The sequence below is a fragment of the Nilaparvata lugens genome, chromosome 3 (genome assembly GCF_014356525.2).
Source record: "Nilaparvata lugens isolate BPH chromosome 3, ASM1435652v1, whole genome shotgun sequence".
NCBI classification, from domain to species: Eukaryota; Metazoa; Arthropoda; class Insecta; order Hemiptera; family Delphacidae; genus Nilaparvata; species Nilaparvata lugens.
Window position 1 is genome coordinate 56545960 of NC_052506.1, and position 19246 is coordinate 56565205.

The 19246-nt window shown below is 34.6% G+C and overlaps 2 protein-coding genes across 3 annotated transcripts in view; both read right to left on the reverse strand.

Annotated features, from left to right (window-relative positions):
- LOC111052174 (TATA box-binding protein-like 1) overlaps window positions 1-6520 on the reverse strand; it is a 33612-nt gene extending 27092 nt beyond the window's left edge. The window contains exons 1-2 of the mRNA XM_039424111.1: window positions 6207-6520; window positions 2971-3345 (exon numbers count right to left, since the gene is read on the reverse strand). Coding sequence (XP_039280045.1) covers window positions 2971-3327 — 357 coding nt within the window. The 5' untranslated portion in view covers window positions 3328-3345; window positions 6207-6520. The remainder of the gene's footprint in view (window positions 1-2970; window positions 3346-6206) is intronic.
- A 1932-nt stretch (window positions 6521-8452) lies between these two features.
- The window catches only part of LOC111057596 (multiple epidermal growth factor-like domains protein 8), a 181373-nt gene continuing 170579 nt past the window's right edge, over window positions 8453-19246 (reverse strand). Inside the window, exon 42 of one of the 2 annotated variants that reach the window (XM_039424112.1) lies at window positions 8453-14132. In XM_039424112.1, the coding sequence (XP_039280046.1) occupies window positions 13403-14132 (730 nt within the window). In that variant the 3' untranslated portion in view covers window positions 8453-13402. The remainder of the gene's footprint in view (window positions 14133-19246) is intronic. The other variant, XM_039424113.1, reaches the window with a different exon arrangement.

A 19246-nucleotide genomic window follows, 5' to 3' on the forward strand; every position in this document is an offset into this window, starting at 1 on the left:
AAAACAGCTGCTTTTTTCACTAAGTTACATTGAGAAATTGAATTGCAAGCAATTAATAATCCACTCGACAGCTGATTTATAATGAATAATTCTATAGTCTGATTTTTACGGTAATATTGGCGTTCGAAAGAGACTCCTTTTCCTTTTGTACTATCCTTGAAATGCAAAATTTCCAAAAAAACCTTATGTATTTGTCGACGCAAAATTCAAAAAGTAACATACCTGTCAAATTTCATGAAAATCTATTGCTGTGTTTCGCCGTAAATGCGGAACATAAATTTAAACATAAAAACATATAAACATAAAATAAAGAGAAATGCAAAACCGTCGAGTTGAATCTTGGACCTCACTTCGCTCGGTCAATTAACTTGCTTCCGTTAACGTCTGTCTGCCTGTCTGTAGCATACACGTGCATAATACTGCATGTGATAGCAGTTGCTATGACAAACTTTCTTGTTCATAGTGTTAAAGTGTGAGTAGGAGCTAGCTAGGCCTACTATTAAGCTGCGTTTACACCAAAGTTATTAACAAAATGTTTATTTCTCCATCCTTATTCTATAAGATTGAACATAACTTATCACACACATGATGAACATATGTGTTGTCAAGTTCCATTCAATCTTATAAGAATCTTATCAAAAACTTGTTGGCTCATCTTGGGGAGCCTCAGCAGACACAATGAGAACAGCTGATTTGGCCCTGGTATATTCAGATGCAGAATACTGTGCTCCAGTTTGGATGAACAGTGCTCACACCAAGCAGATAGATACAGCTTTCAACTCAACTATGAGGATGATCTTAGGCACTGTCAAGTCAACTCCTACAGAGTGGCTCCCTGTATTGAGTAATATTCCACCACCACAACTGAGACGTCATAAAGCTCTTAAAAGCTTGTTTGCTGAAATAAATAAAAATTAAACACTACCCATCCATGAAAACCTTAAAAATATACCAAGACAGCGGCTTAAATTCAGGAATGCTCCATATAATTCCGTGGACTCCAACTTTGACTTATCCTGGAGAGAACATTGGCATAATTTTGCTGAGAATGACAGTGCCTGGAACTTGGACCCAACCATAAGACCAGCAGGATTTGAACTGCCACGAAGAACATGGACTCGGTTGAACCGAATGCGCACTAGCCATGGAAGATGTGGAGGTCTGATGTATAAATGGGGCTTTGCTGACTCTGCTGTATGTGAGTGTGGCGCTGAGACACAGACAATCAATCATTTAATGTTAGAATGCCCAATTTTTAAATTTAATGGAAACCTTGACAAGGTGCATCAAGCAACATCAAATTTCATCCAATGGCTTGGCGCACTGAATTTAACTGTGTGACTTTTACTTTGTGATGTGATGTGCTCTATCTCATACGATATATATATATATATATATATATATATATATATATATATATATATATAAATAACAGAAGACACTTTAAAGTTTGTAATATAAATTAAAACAGGAGACACGAGAACATGGACAAACTATATATATATATATAAATTAAAACAGGATACACGATATAAATAGATTGAAAACACTTAAAAACTTACATTATAAATGGGGGAAATTTTCGGAGACTGAGTCTCCTTTCTCAACCGAGCACAGACTGCAGTTTTGAATCCAACGGTCGTGTGACCACCTGGTCGGTTGAGGAAGGAGACTCAGTCTCCGAAAATTTCCCCCCCATTTCTAATGTAAGTTTTTAAGTGTTTTCAATCTATTTATATCGTGTCTCCTGTTTTAATTTTTATATATATATTTAATCTTATAGAATCTATAAGGACGGAAAAATAAGAATTTTGTTAATAACTTTGGTGTAAACGTAGCTTTAGTGTTCACTAACTCTTGAATATTCACTGTATAGGTAACATTATCATTCATTTCATTTTTGTATAATTTATTAGTACCTTCAAATGTTGAGATAATTGAAACGGTTTGTGATATCGATGTGTGCTGGTTTCGGCATCAACTTTCCTTTGAAATTCTGTATCGGAATCATGTATCACATGACCACCTTCCCATTTGAAAAAATGGGGTTAGATTCAAAATGAAGCAGCAGGAAAATCTTGAAGCGGCAGAAAGTTTTTTTTTAAATTGGAATAGGATTCCCATTAAACCTACTACTGTACTATTATGCTTGTAAAGATATATAGTTTGCTGTTTTCATAATAATTCTCACAAACTCTGTATAATTACAAGTTGCAAAAAGAGAACAATACAACAGTTCATGAGCGAGTTCTTCAACCCAGAGGGTCTCTAGTATGTAGAATTGTTAGATTGTAGAATTAAGTTATATTTGTATCTTGATAAGTAGAAGATCTATGATTTTGATAGTAATGTATGCATCATCCTAATCAAAGAAAGCTAGCATGAAAAACTGTTTTTATAGCTCATCTGTCACCGAAGATAATCGATCAATCTTGAGAATTCTCATTCTCATCCACACCTTAATATGAAATTTCAGCAAGCATTCCACAATTATTAGATAATATAAGTGCCGTGCTCTCAGATTTCCTATCAGGAAGGGTTGCTGCTAGTGGTTGAAGTTATTTGATACGATCATAGGATTGGTCACTCATTGATGAGGTCCAAGACCACTAGTCATCAATAAACTGTCACCGATTACGTAACTATTATTCATCGGGTTAATCAATCGATGATGTGAATGCCCATAGACAATACTAGAATACAACAGGAAATCGATTGGAATAAAACGATTTGAAATCATCACAACACTACACTTCACTACATCTCAGCGTTTATTAGGGATAGTTGATTGTGTAGACACCTAATCAAGTTTATCAATTTTTCAATAAACAAGTGGTTGTAAGCAATTCAATACAACCGTCAAATCACCTTTATTACTATGAAGAAAGGTACTAATTAGAGTGAGCATAGCAAAACAATAATCAAATCACCTTAATTACTACAAAGAAATATAATAATCAGAGCACTTACCCCGTTCTCGCGGCGATACTCGACGTTGACGCCATTCAACGCAATCTGACGCAAATTGAGATGACATCGAACACTAAAGCTACACACCACATTGTTTATGACTATATCTATTTCGGGTTCATCGTCGCCCGCCACTCTGTCACAGTCTTCGTCCTCTTGTTTCACTTCCTGTTTGATGAACACATCACTGTTGATGACGTCACAGCCGCTGCCGCCGCGTAGAGGGTAAGCGTCACTCACTCCTACCCCCACACCCACCCGGTGGTCGTGTGTGTGGTGGGTTGTGTGTGGGTGCGGGTGGGCCAGGCCGCCGTTCACATGTGGTTTCATGCCATTCTTCTGCACCACGGCGGCCATCACAACTCCACTCCACTACTGCAAAGCACAAAATAAACATTTTACTATTCCAACATCGAATACATGAAAAATGAACTTCGGTCATATTTAGTCACCCTTAACTTACATAATATAGGCTACATAAATACATTAACGCACATTAGATAAAGATTTTGGTAAAAACACGTTTGAAATTGCTGCAGGTTATAAAACATAATTTTTGAAAAATAATGTAGGAATACGAATACCTAGCTTAAAAGTTTTTTGATGGGTTACACTGGAACCGTTTTTATTGGCCAAGACTATAGACCATCCGGATTGTTTGTGTGGCATAATTTTAAGCTCATTGTAGGTCTCTCTTTGTGAGTGAAAAGATTCTCACTGTTTTCAATCGTTTTATCTACAGGTCAGCTATAAAGGCCTTCCACAGTGTCCATACTTTGCTTACCAGGGGTGATGTGCATGATCATGGCATCAGAAGCAGGCTAAGGCTGGACCTGCCATATTGTAGATTGAAGAGGACCCAGAGCAGCCTCATCTACCAGCCATAATATTTTGGACAAGCTGCCAGTTCCAGCCACGAGTCTGCCTGAGACGGTTTTGAAGAGAAGACTGAGGGGTTTCCTTCAGGGGAACCCCTTTTATTCTCTGAGGGAGTCTATGATTGTGATCCTCAGATTGTGAGCAGTTACTTCTTGTTTTAGTCTTGCTTCTTCTTCCTCTATCTGCTTGATGTCTCGTTGCATTCTTTGTGTTTTGACCTGTTTTATGGCGGTTTTTTATAGTCCTGACTTGTTCACTTGTGGACATACCGATGTAGTATGACCACGCAATGAACAGAAACACATAATTATTATTATTACTTGTTGTGTCTTTTTAACAAAGAAAAAGGGTATAAGTCTAGCAGCAATTTAAAATGCAGCAATAAATTTCTAAACCTTTCCAGTACAGTATACAACAATAAGATAAGATCAAGTGCGGATGGGATCAATTTATCAAAAGTGACTATGAGCGCAGGATTTCAAAAAAGATGGTTGGGAGTAAATGGAGTTGGTGCAAATGAATACAGCGACCGCTACACTCTAGGTCAGGTTAGAATCTAAAAAATGTTTTACAGTGGATTATGTTTAAAACTGAGCCGGTTTCTTTTCCTTGGGCAATGAGAATGTTTAAGATAAGATACAAATTGGATTTAAAAGTTGTACACGTGAATTCAAAACCACCAAGAAATCATTTGAAAAAGCTCACATTTAAGCAATGTTCAAGCACTACATGTAGGAAGTGCTTAAATCGGCTCACAATAGCAAAATAGCGCTTATGCGATGGGACTGTCGTGTGGATAAAGGGAACAAATGTGGAATGGCTAAAAATTATAAGAACCACTTGACCTGACCCAATATAGAGGAACTAGCAAGAGCTAAAAATGACAAAGCAATATCTGGCACGAAATCAGACGACTCACTAAAACATTATAATGAAAATTAGGACTAATGTCAATAATATGTGTTATGCCGGTAGGACTGTTCACAAGTTTTTTAGAGGAAACTGAACATAAAACTTCCCCCATTACCATCTCACAAGTCTACAGCATGTTCTGGACAAAGCCCAAATCGTTCTAAAAAATTAATTAAGACCAACCACAATACATAAATTGCTTAAGTAGTATCAACATTACATCAATAAACCTCGTGAAAATACAAGGTTTAGTTTTTAATGAAACATGCACGTGTCTCTCATCATTCTACAATGTTTTAGATTATATTGCTTCTTACACCCGATCCACTCTGACTTCTTTACAATAGAAGACTTGGGCAAGATATACATGATACTAAGCTACATCTAAAGTAGAATAATAAGATATATCAATTAATTATTACTTATAACGATAATTTATTATAAATACGTCGTTCTATAAAAATCCGGGGTATGCACGTATTGCCATAGAAAAAAAGATAGCGTAGGTACTGTAAGTTGTATCAGTTGTCTCTGGTATTGTCGACATGTTTCTGTATAACGAGAGGACTATAATTCTTAACATTGAAAAACATTCGCTGAAGTCTGAGTAGCACTTACAGACAATAGTATCACCCTTCTTTAGATTAGGTTTATATATGAATTATTTCTTGAAAAATAATGGATTGAAAATAATTATTACAGGTTTTGAATATCCTGAATTAGAAAAACATACATAGGCTTTGTTATCTATTGCATTATTCAGGCTAGTCTATTTTGTAAATTAAAATTGTGAAAATTTCTTTTGACATGATAACTTAATGAAGTACACATTATACAGAGGTAGCCTACTATGTTTAAATAATATGATGCTAGCTTTATAAGTAACGTAGTAGTTTGGATATGAAAAGATAAGTTAATATAATCAAGCAAGTCATGGAAGGTGATATTTATTTCAACATTCATAACATTTAGCAAGTTACGTAAAATGGAATGTCCTATTGTATGAATAATTTCTGACAAAGAAACTCAAGCAAAACATCATTCAAATTCATGGATTACAATTTGTCAATAAACAAAAAGAAATTATCTAGAAAAGCTAATTCATAGGCTGACAAAATCCTTCAATCCTTATCCTTTACAGTAACCATCTTCAAACTAAAACTGAATCAAGGTCTACTTGACCTTAACCTCAAAATTCAAAAAAAATTAGTAACCTGCTTTCTAGAGGAAACGTATAATTTATAAACCAAACAAACTGGTTAAATTTGAAAATGGTTGAATTTTGAAATATATTGAAAAACAATTTTTTTTCCTGAAACTAGTAAAATTAATACGAATTGTTAAAAGAAAAACTCAGTTTTCAATCTATTTGATGAATTTATAAATATTAAATTTTACAGGGAATATAAACCTTACTTTTTAAATATAACTGAAATTTAACTTACCTCAAAATGAGTAAACCAATTTTAATTAATTTCCAACCTATAATAGTTAACCCTCACGACAAAAAGATGAAATTTAACGAGTCTTGAAATAAATCATAGCATTTCGGAAACCGAGGTCACATTTTTCCATGGTTTAATAACATTGTAATGTATTGAAAAATTCTATAGGATTGAAGTGATTAATCAAAATCTAATATTAGCACTGCAAAATTGATGGAACAAAATTCAACGTGATGAAATCACGAAATCGCCATTGAGCATTGAGCTATTGAGCATTGTATTCTGTTTCTGTTCTATTGACAGAATAGAACGTGAGAGCGCTGAAGTCTGTGTCTGAGTTTGATCCAAACTGCTTTGAAGTGAGATGCATAGAGAGCTCACTATTTTACAATATCATATATTGGAAATATGAGAAAAAACATTGATTTTACAATAAGAAATATTAAAATAGCACTATAAAAAATTTAAAAGTGTTGTATAATTGATTGAATTATCGTATCATCCATAAACAATGAAATGAATACCCGTTTTCAACAGTTTTAAATCAAGCCCACTGACTTGAGTGGTAGAGTGGCAAGCCTTGAACAGAAAGAGCGGTTGAATATGAATATTAAAAACTGTTTATAAAATTATTGATCATTTTTCTCACAAAATAATTCATCGTCAGATATAATTATGTGTTTTCTTCACCTATATAGCCAACTATGGCAGATACCTAAGCTATATTGACATATATCTCCTTTCTTCACTATCTCAATCCTCAAAGATATCCTTGAGTTCACAACATAAATATTATTATATTGCTCCATATCATTCTAGTCGTGACCCTATTTTTTCTGACATTAGTCGTGACCCACTTCTTTCATATTTCATTATATAATGTTATTCTATGATTCGTATATGTTCAAGGGTTATAAATTAACGCAACGAGCACTTATGTAAAGCAGAAATCGATCATTATTATAATTATAAAAATACATTTAAGAAACCTTGCATTTTTAGGGTAGTGAACAGTAACGTTTGGTTATTATTTTATATAAATTGAACATAAATTATAGTGATGAATACTATGATTGATCTTACATGCAACACTACTAGAAAGAAAGGAAAAAATTGGAAGGTAATAGTTAACTCTTAGGGTAGTTTTTACCCTACCCTCTAGTTCATGTTGCACAATCTTTGCAAAACTTATGAAATTATAGAGATGAAAACTATTATAAATCCTGAAGCCTACATGAAACACTACTAGAAACATGAAAAATATATAAGGTCATATAAAGTTCACTTTTAGGGGTGGTTTAGTATCCCTGGGTTTACAAGTTCATTGGTTTTACTATCATCCTACTCAAGGTCAGTATTCTTATCTTGAACTACGAATTTTGTTTTATCATCACTAATGTCATTGGAATAGAGATCTAGAAGTCAATTTGCACATTCTTCGAAGTCCCTGTTCAAAATGTACATATTGACTGCTTGAATCCCATCACTACTGCATAAAAATTTGCATTTGAAAAAAATGAAAATGTTACGTTAGTCGTGACCTTTGGGTCCCAGGGACCCAAAAGCGTCGTTTCATGAAAACAACAAGTTACAGAGCACTAACACTCTACATCAATAATTTTCCCAATATCTGCTAGGACTCCAAGAGACTTTCTGATAAAATTTGGAATTGTCAAATGCCTCAGTTTGGCTGGGAATTTTTCAAATTTCGTCTTTTATTTATTTTAAAAAATGAGGGGTTAAGTGTGTCAGTAGAAAAACGATAAGAAACAATCAATAATGCATGGGAGTAAGCCTCAACTTTTCAACTGAAGATAGTGCATTATTATATTGTTAATATTTATATTGTTCATTGTTGATGTTTTTCGTTTGATAATGCTTTTACTTTCGACATTGATCAATTAGACCTAATAAATTGAGAATGACAATAATATTATACAGTTATTAAAATGCTATCTTCTGTTTCCAATAATTGATCAAAATTTTGGGTGGGCTCCGCCTCCCCTAAATAGCTCCAGCCCACCCAGGACTTATGGAGTCGGCGCCAGTGCTTTCAGCAGATCTATGGCCGCTTACCCACTGTAATTGGTCACATTATATTATACGTAAATACGAATAACGCATTTATTCGTATAAAAAGTAGGTAATTATATAAATTATTAAAAACTTCAGGGTCTATTCTTTGAATAAAAAAGTGAAAATAACCATGATAGTAGAAGATGGGATCTACAATTAAAAAATTCCAATTTCCCCTCATATATACATACATTTTTAATAAAATTATAAAATAATATTGTTGACAACATCATTGCTTTTTGATAAACAAAGAAATACTGTATATATAGAATTTTTCTCAATCTATTAAATACGGTCATAAAACACTTTTTCTATACAGAAATAGTCTCCAAAAATTTCAGGATATGACATTAATCTAGCTTAACTGAAATTAAATTGTACATAATATTATATAGAATAAAAAAAAGAATGTAAGGTGGTCTTAAAAAATTATAGGATATTTGAGAACAAAGTATAAAAAATTGCAAGAAGAAATTTGAATTTTTCAATCAAATACATCATAATGGAACAAGATAAACTATACATTCATAATGATAACAACATTAAAATATTGTGTTACAAATTAATGCATTAACAGTTGGTCTTGAACGACATTCAGTCGAAGAATCTATTTTATACAAACATAGATGAGCTTAAAATAGTTAATTTCCTAGCATTCAAATCCAGTGATAAAAATATAAATGTAATTCATAATTTGAACATTCAATGAAAATGACAACTCAATATAGCGAAGGACAAACCTATTTGATTTACAGTACTATAAAGTTCTCGAGTATTTTAAAAGATTTGGCATCGTTATTGTTACCCTTGAACTAAAATGTATATAACTGGCAAAGAAAATTGGTTAATGTGTGTTGCATAAACGCCTAGCATCACATTATTAAGCGGTAAATCTACTTCTGAGAGTGAGGCATTAACATTATACAAATTGAATAGTTTTGAACAACTTAGAAATAACAGATCATTAAAATTCTCAATTAACATCAAATCCCAACTAATGTACATTTCTATGTACAATGTTTCTTACATTATAAATGTACTCTAATAATTACAATGGATTACAATGATAAAATATTTGAAATGTATAAATAACAGAAGGTTTTCGAAGTAGATAACAACAATATTGTATAGTAAGATTCATTTTTAAAAGTCCATTTGGATTAAAGTTAGTTTGCTGGGGAACAGATTGAATACATAATCTTCTAATACATGTATGTGATGTAGGCTCAAAAAATTGTAAAATGTATATGTACGATAAATTTTTCTTTTAATAACCTATTTATTCTATCTCTTTTGACAATAGAAACGACGAAAATTTATATTATTGATCACTAACGAATCATCATATTTATATCTGAACTCTACTTCCTATTTAAATCACAGATTCAACAACACTTTTCTTAAACATCTAATCAAATAAATTTAATAAAATTGCTCGGAATGGAGGAACAGCTTACTAATCAAGTCACACATATAATATCATACAATACAACATTTTTATTCACAATCAAATCGAGATGAGCCACTTGAAAAATGCAATAATCAAAACAATAAAAAAATAACAATCCATTATACAAATTATAATTATAATAATTACAAAAGTGACCTATCTCATTGTTAACTTAGAGCATATTAATTTTAGCTTCATCTACTATCAAATTTGATCATTTTGACATTTTTAATAGTATCCACATATTACTAGAAAATTACGATAGTAATATAACCACGATAATAACTACGATAATGAAAAACTAATATTACAAAAATACAGCTGCCATTAACAAAATAATACTGATACATAATAGAATAGTAATTTAAAATAAATTTACGTTTGTCAAAATCTTTGAATAAAATACTGTTTCCTACCTAACACTCAAGTTTTCGACATTTTACAAAATAGTAAGTGTTGATAAGAAATTATTCTGTCAATTCCAATATATTATAAGCAATTTATTTCAATTATGGAGAGGTTCCACAACATCAAAATCTGTTCTACAAATTTAATTATTGATAATACTATTGAACTTTAAATTATTGGTAATACTTTCAGTTATACATTTTATAAAATTAAAAGAATGAGAAATATTCAATATTTAACAACTGTTCTCTATCAGGCTTAAGAAATACTTTCAGAAGAAAATCATTAAGTTCCATTGAGTTTATCAATCTCAATTCAACATCATTATTAGTACTATCAATCTAAACTATTCAGAAATAACATTTATTTAATCGCAACACCGTAACTTATAATGCATCACAATTTCATAATAAATTTCAAAAATAACAACTTCCTAAAGATTTTTCAGCTAAGTTCATCCTCATAGATAGTGTGATGTATATCACTGTATAGTGATCAAAAACTAATAAACTAATAGTCATTCTAATGAGCCAACAATTCAGAATAATCACCTTAAATATAGTATTCAATTTATTAATTAACATTTTTGTTCACTTCGTGTCATGATGGGCTTTTAAATAAATTCGATGAATATTAGTTACTGTATCGATAGTATCACTCAAGACTATTTGTTCGAATAGGTCTATTTGAATATAGTAGGCCTTATTGGAGAAGGTACTCCCTAATATTATTATCAAGAATTTAATCAATTCTTAATGAAAACTCTATGGTTTCTAGAGATTGAGTAAGAAAGCTTTGCAAGTACAGTTACATTGGATCTGATTTAGATTCATAAAATAATTAAACCAATTATCAAACATTAATGTTCCATTTTTCAAAATTTACAGATGAATTCCAACAGTTTCTAAAGAGTAGCATGTGTTTAGGTAGCAAGATGAATTCATTGAAAGTCTTCGATGTTTATTCAATATTTTCAAATTCATTAACAAACAACCTGGTTAAGTATTTAAAATTGATCTATTTGCTATGCTTTAAAATGGAGTGTACTTAGTAGGTTTCCATTAACTCACTAATTTATTTCATTCCTCACATACTTTTCATTTCTTTTTCAACAATAAAGTTTTAATTTATTCATATTGCAGAAAAGAAAAAAATTATCACTGATATATTGAATCTAAAGACAGTGTGTTATTGAATGATCCACAAGAATTCTATTTTTAGCATAGAGGAGAATATCAGAGCAAATAAGAATACATCGGCTTTAAACAATAATTGCAAGGTTGAGACGGCAATAATTATAACTATTAATGGATTTCATTCGTTTTTTTGAATAGCTATTTGATTCAGTCCAGTATTAATATTGAGACTCAAGATACCCCGTTTCTTCTTTTCGCATAGAGAAAAACTAAAATATAACTATGGGAGCAACCATAAATACAACGGTTTTAAATATTTTTGTGAAATTTATGCTAAATTTTGCAACTATTAAATATAATTTTCAACATAAATAATATAGAATTGATTTCCAATGTATGATAGCTGTGCGAGCTAATGGTGGCTTGGTTGCACCATAGAATAAGCATAGGATGTATTGTGTCGGAATTTTAATTGCCGGATATTTAATTCAAAATATCATTCCGGGATCAGCCACTACCTCCGTAAACAAAGCCATATTGTATTCGTGTGACGTCAGCACAGGTAGGGCTCCTACACCAATAAAAACACTAGCTGATATAGATCAGCTGAAATCAACGAATTTTTATTGTAGTCCAGTCAATATAGACATAAAAAAGGGGGTGTGCTTGCAATTTATATTGTACTTATGAGCTTAAGTACACTCAATAATAAATTTTCCACTTTTCGACCGAATTTGACTTATGATGCATGATTTAGGACCGCCTTGACAAGCCGAGAAGAATGATGTGTAGTACGATGAAATCTGAGCATTGTGTCAGAAGTTATAAGTGTTTGAAATTTTGATCGTTGAGGTGTCCTGTAGCGCGCCTCTCCACTAGCAAAATAATACTGAAATGAGGTGCATCTAACGGGTGATTCTCATAGAACATAGTCTCATGAACTTATGGCATTGTGCGAAATATCAATGTGAGGACAATGAAGTTGGTGATAATGGTTGAAATTGAAAATTAAGTGTTTTTCACAATACAAGGAGCATTGTTGTCAGGTGTACCTGGAAATCTATATGAGATAGAGCACTCAGATTGATAGACCTGATCTCAGATTGTAGAGCATAAAAATACGCCCAGAGGGATTTTGAATTATACATCTAAATGTTAAAAATAGGAAGATATTGTTTATCAAAAACTAAAATTCATCAAAATTGATTTTTTCTTCAAATTTCACTCATTTTTGAAAAATCATAACTCAGTACTCATTGGAGATAAAGAGTTCCGAATGATCTAATTTTATTCAGAATTTTTTAATCTAGAAAAAAAGCGAGAGCAAATTTTTCTGTCCGATTAAGAGATTTGGCAGAAATAGCTGAAAACTGGAAAATGAGCCGAAAATACGAGGTTTTTGGGCCATCCTGTATATTGCACAAGGAAATTTTGCATGAAGAAGTTGGTTCTGGACTTATCTTAGGTACCCAAATAATATATTGGAAAATCAGAACTACAATATAAACTGCATGCACCAATGTATATAGTGACTGGACTATTGGTGTGGGAGCCCTACCTGTACTGTCATGCACTACTGCTTTGTTTACGGAGGTAGTGGATCAGCACAAAGCCAAGTAGGCGTGATCAGCTGGTTCAAGTTAGTAAATCCTGGTTGGTGCAAGAGTTGTAGGTATAATACTATTTTTTAAATGTATTTTATAAAAAAATTATGTTTTTTTTTAATATGTTATGTATCTGTGATTCCCTTTTCTAGTATTTCAAGTTACTTTCTGACCATATTCTCTACATTGTTGCTATTTTCGAGTATACATTTCTCAATCAGAAACTTTGCTGTAGTTTCTTTCCACCTTATTTGAACAATTTATAGTTTTGATGCATATTCTGAGGTGAATCTGTGACGTTATTAAAATTCCAGTCCTCCAGTTAATTTCTGTGTATTTTCTCTATATTGCTGCAATGTTTGAGAACGTTTTCCAATCATTGACATCTTTGCTTGAGTTTTTGTTATCATCCAACAGTACCTAGTTTGGGTCTAATTTCCCAGTAAATCTTGGATAAAATTAATATTGCAGTCTTTAAATTGATGTAGATGAATGGGTGTAGATTTAGAGTGTGAGTGTGTACTATGAGTGGCTGCTTCTGCGACGCAAAAAGGCCCTGTTGTTGGCCGGGTAGACGCGAGCGAGCAGCATGAGCGTGGAGGCGAGAGCCAGCTTGACGGGGGCATCTCGGCCACCGGGCAGCTTGATGAAGACAGTGGAGACGGCGGCCACCCCGTCATCGGTCGGCTCAATGGCCACGGGCCGCACATCACCCGTCGGCGCATTGTTGCGGTTGCGGGTGCGCCGGTTCACACGGGACGGCGACGTCCGGCTGTCGTCCAGAAGTAGAGTAACCGAGGCGAAAGGCCTCTTAGCCATGTGCAACATCTCCACCACGTGTCGCCTACGAGCTCGACGCACATCCGCTGCTTGTTTCGCCTTCCACGCCACCACACATGCAGCTAAAAACAGGAAGAAGCACGAGAAGAACACAGAGAAGAACACGAATAGATCGATGTGCAGCTGGTCTTGTCGGAAGAAGACGGTGCCGTAAGCGGGACCACGGCCGACCGCCGTCAAGGCGACGTAGAAGCGGGTCGAGCTGAGGTCGTGCTTGTCCTGGGGCAGAGTGAGCACCAGCCGGTCGGTGAGGTTGCGCACGAAGAGTAGGCTGTTGCGTTGGCCGACCGTCACGAAAGTGGTCGGACCCTTGGCTTCGCGCTCGTCCAATGGGAAGCCTTGACCGGCGTGCCACAGTGACATCGTCGCGTTCTCCAACTCTGACTCAGCCGCGTCCTCGCTCTTCTTGTACCTGCAACGAGGGAAACAATAATTGAATCTGCCTTCTTTCACTTGAAAGCAAATCCATTATGGATCTACTATGATTGACAATATAAGAAGGATAATCAATAAATTTGAAAACATTTTCATCAGTGAGAAAAATTTGTCTCCTCCAATAAGTTCAAAACTCAAAATAGATTCGCTTGAGCAATTGAATGGCGCTTTATGCTCTTAATACATAACTAGCTTTTACCATAGAGAAAATAATAATAATAATAATAATAATAATATTTCATGCATGTACATTTTACATTAAATGTTTCGCATTTGTCAGTTACAATAAAATCATACAATCTGTCAGGTCATCAAAACCTCCGTGAATATTTGAAGTCCAAAAAATAAAGATGACATCATCTTAACTATTATAATATTTCACTTAGGTTTATTTCTCACACTGTATATGAGAAAAACTCCAGTAAACTGTAGAAACATCTCTCTTGTAGCCAACTCCTCAGTAGTCTCTTGAATGTTCTTCTATTTGAAGTATCGAGAATTTCCACTGGTAGTGCGTTTAAGATCCTTCGACTGACATGCTCTGGCTTAGCTTCAAAAAATCTTGTTCGATGAGGTTGGAGTCTCAGCATATTCCTTGCCCGTGTGTTGTAGCCATGTACGGTAGCGCCTGTAGTCCACTCGTCCTTGCGGGAAAATCCATACAATGCAGCCTCCAAGATATACACTCATGGCAACGGCAGGATCTTAGCTTCCCTGAATAACTCTCTGCATGGGGTTCTTGGTGGCTTCCTAAACATCATTCTCAGTAGTCGTTTTTGCACTCTGAAGGCCATCAATGAAGCGGGTGCCGCACCCCAGAATATCAGGCCATACGTTAGAGCTGGCTGGAAATATCCATAGTACGCTATTCGAACTATTCTCTGGTCCACCTCCCTTATCAATCTTGATATTGCAAACCCCGCTGCATTGAGCCTTTTTAGCACCTGATCAATGTGACTGTTCCACTTCAGTCTTACATCAACATTGATTCCCAAGAATCCACATTCTTTCACTGGCATTATACTTGTTGAATCCACAGCAAAATTAAAGTTATTGGGTGTGTCTAAATAGCCAATATTGAAGCTCATATACGATGTTTTCTTTACGTTGACTGTCAACTCATTAGCCTCACACCACTCCTTCATGCACTTGATTACTTCTTCTCCTTCAATTTTTAATTCTTCAAATGTATCACCTGTCAGTAGGAAATTAGCATCGTCAGCAAATAATACACTGTTTACGGTTGAGGGCAAATTTCCGGGCAAGTCATTAATATACAGTGAGAACAATATTGGGCCAAGTATAGTTCCCTGTGGCACTCCTTTTTCCAATTGCCGGATTTCTGACCGATATTTGTAGTTGATGATTCCCCCATTTCTCTCTTCAACCTCAACTAATTGGGACCTTTCACTAAGAAAAGACTTCAGCCATTCAAAAGCCAACCCTCTGATACCATAAAAATGAATTTTCTCCATCAGAGCTTCATGATTAATGGTGTCGAATGCCTTTTTCATGTCTACAAAGAGTCCTAGAGCTTTTTTCCCTTTGTCAAGTGAGTCATATACTTGGTTAATGAAGTCATTTACTGCAAGGATTGTCGATTTTCCGAAACGAAAACCAAATTGACATTCAGACAAAATCATATTATTCTCCAGGTAACTGGATATTGTTTTTGTGCCAATTTCTCAAATATCTTGGAGAAGGGGCTCTGCACTGATACTGGCCTAAAATTGGCTATTTCATTTTTTGCACCCTGTTTATGAAGGGGAATAACTCTGCCTAATTTCAAATGTTTAGGGAAGATTCCTGATCTGAACGACGTATTCACAAGGTGAGTCATTACACTCTTTATCGGCTCGAAGCATTCCTTCATTAAAGCACAGGGTATACCGTCAACGCCACTCGTCATTTTATTTTTTATTTCTTCGACAGTAGCAGAAACTTCATCTTCAGAAAAAGTAGTAAAATTCTCTAATGTTGAGGTTACTCTGTCAGTATTTTCGAGCAAAGTTATTGAAGATGTAGAGCTCTTCAAGTTTTTTCCAGAACATGTGTTTATGAAGTAATCGTTGAAGATATTAGTTTTGTCAAGTGCTGAATCAACTAGGACGCCATTTACTGAAATTGGATAACTCTTGATCTCGTTTTTTGCAGTCACATTTTTTATTAACTTCCAAATAATTTTTGATTTATTGTTCGAGACTGCCAGTAAATTCCCTGCATGCTGTTTTTTCGAGTAAGTTATTTTATACTTAATAAGTTTTGTCAAGCAGTTTAAACTGTTCCTATACGATGTTTCTGAAGGACGGCTTTCCACAAAAAGTTGCAAATCTCTTTTTATATTACAAAGGTATCGAAGCAGAGGCGAAAACCATTTCAATTTCTTCCTACCCTTAACTCATCTCAAGTAAACCACTGGAAATGACTCATTATAAACTTCAAAATACATCCTGAAAAAGTTATCGAATCTCTCATCTGCTGAATCATAATTTGTATTGAGAATGCTTAACCAATGGACTCTCTTCAAAAGATCTTTAAATTGTTGTTTAGCATTGCTAGAAAATATTCTGGTTGCGTAGAGGTCTTGTGAGGTGTGACTTACGACTGGAATTGAGAAGTTCATCAGTTGATCATAATGATCAGAGAGGCCCAATTCAACAAGCTTGACATAATCATTCATTATCATAGGTGAGATGAAGCATAAATCAATCTGGGAAGAGGAAGATCCTGTCACTCTTGTACAACCTTTTATGATGCTTGTCAGACCATAAACTGAAAATAATCTCTCTATCTTTTTCTTCTTACTTGAATTTCCCAGAAAATCTACATTAAAATCTCCTACAACAATATAAGCTTCAAACTTATTTGCCAGGCTGAATAGGAGCTCTTCTAGCTTGTCGATGAAAATCATGAAGTTATTATCTGGGGGTCTGTAAATACATATGACAGCATATTTCATGTGTTGAATCATTGCCACCTCAAAATCAACCTCACAAGCCTGTTTTAACTCCAGTCTTGTAGCTGAAATTCCCTCTCTGGCATAGATTGCTACTCCTCCCCCCTCTTTCTCTTGTCTATTAAAAAATGAGATTAGGTGGAAATTGTGAATTTTCACACTATTTTTCTCTTTCAGCCAAGTCTCTGTGAAACATAAAAAGTCAATCATTCCCGATGTCTCTCTATTCTCCTCCAAGTTCACCAGCTCAACAGCTAACTCATTTGTTTTATTTCTCAGGCTTCTTACATTATAATGAAGCAGTTGGAACTGAACTTTCACTTCTCTCTCTCCTGTATTCTGACCACATAAATATATTAAATTATTGATGTTGCTGCCCCGCTGACCTCTAAAAAATTTCTACTTCTTGAAGACTCTAACAACTCGATCACTGGAATTCTTTCTCCAGCATTCTTGCTTATTGAAGGGGTTATTGTATCTCTCGTTAATACGGTGCTTGAATCTCCTGCTCTATATGACTCAGTCTCTGCTTCTTCTCTAGTCAAGTGTTTAATTAGCTCTTCAACTAAAAACTTCTTTCCGTTTTGATTCAAATGGAGTCCGTGTTGTGTGTGTAGCCTTCTATGCACCGTCCATAGACCTATGACACTTATTGACTGATTTCGGAAATACATTGGGAGACAATGGATTACTCTGTTTATTTTTTTAATTGACCCGTTTTCTCTAGATTTTTCTGACAAGTCATACCTATAAGGTATGGTCGTAATCAAAATATTTGTGTTTGCATATGCCTCGACCACCTCAACCAGTTTAGCTATATAAATCTCTAGATCCCTTTGAGTGAAGCATTCATGAGCCGAGTTTGTACCTCCTACTATTATCAAATAATCCTCAGACTTGAACCTCTTTCGATCAGAGCTTAATAACATTCCATCAGCAATACATTCGAAAGGTGCTCCTGTATAAACATGAGAGAGACAAGTCACGGTTTTCGGTAAACGTGGTTTTGGTAGCTCTCTTAAACCTTTACCATGACTATCCGACCAAATGCCTATTAGCTTGGGGTGATGTTTTACCTCCTCTGCTGTTGACGCCATAACATTTGATGCTGTTACATTCCTAGATACAGATTGCTGCATCAAGTCATAAATGCTCTTAGACAATTTAGTTGATTCATTTTTCAATTTTTCCATCCGTTTGGCGTTCCTCTGAATAGCTTCGTTTTGTTTTCTCACCTCATTCTGTATTGATTTAAGCTCATCTACTTCTTTTTTATTCCGCTCAATAAGTTCATTCTGCACTTTTCCAATATTCTGGCTGAAATCAGATATTGAATTCAATGAATAGTCGACCTCCAAAGGAAAATCTAGTTTCAAATCCACTTGTGTTTCACAGTTCACCATAGCTTTGTCGGTCAACTCCAAAATCTTCCTATCATTAGCTATTGATCTATCGATAGCCGCCTCCCATTGCTCTCTCAATGTCCTATTTTTCCTTCTCAATTCCTCATTTTCCGATAAAAGTTTATCTATAAGTTGGTCTGTATCTCCATCCTCTATACTGCCCCTCTCTGAAACAACAGTGCAATTATCGTGTGAATAACTCTTCTCTCTCAATTCTACATTTTCCGATAAAAGTTTGCCTACTAGTTGATCCGTATCTTCATCCTGTATGCTGTCCCGCTCTGAATCAACACTGCAATTATCAAATGAATAACTATTATTCATTGATACATTTTGTGATTGACTTAACAGTGAACTATGATATTGAGGATGCGTTCGGCCGGAGTTGTGGCACGCTGCATGGAGTGGTTGTGCAGTGCATGGTACATCGCAAGTCATAGAGAAGTTCGGTTTGGGGCTCGGAAGCGCACTATCTGATCGTGATGTTTCTTCTCGCAATGGCTTCGATGTAATAGTCGGAGTTCTCAATTGTGTAACATGATTGTGGATTTTGCTTTCTTCTACTATTTTCGTCTTATTCGAATTTGTTTTTAACGAACAGCTACAAATTTTCATGCAACATCGCCATGATATATTTCCATTTTTCAAAGTCCTGTATCTACGAAATTTAAATCCTTTCAATAATACATACTCTCTTCCTTCTTTTTCTATTATTTTGAACGTCATTTTTGC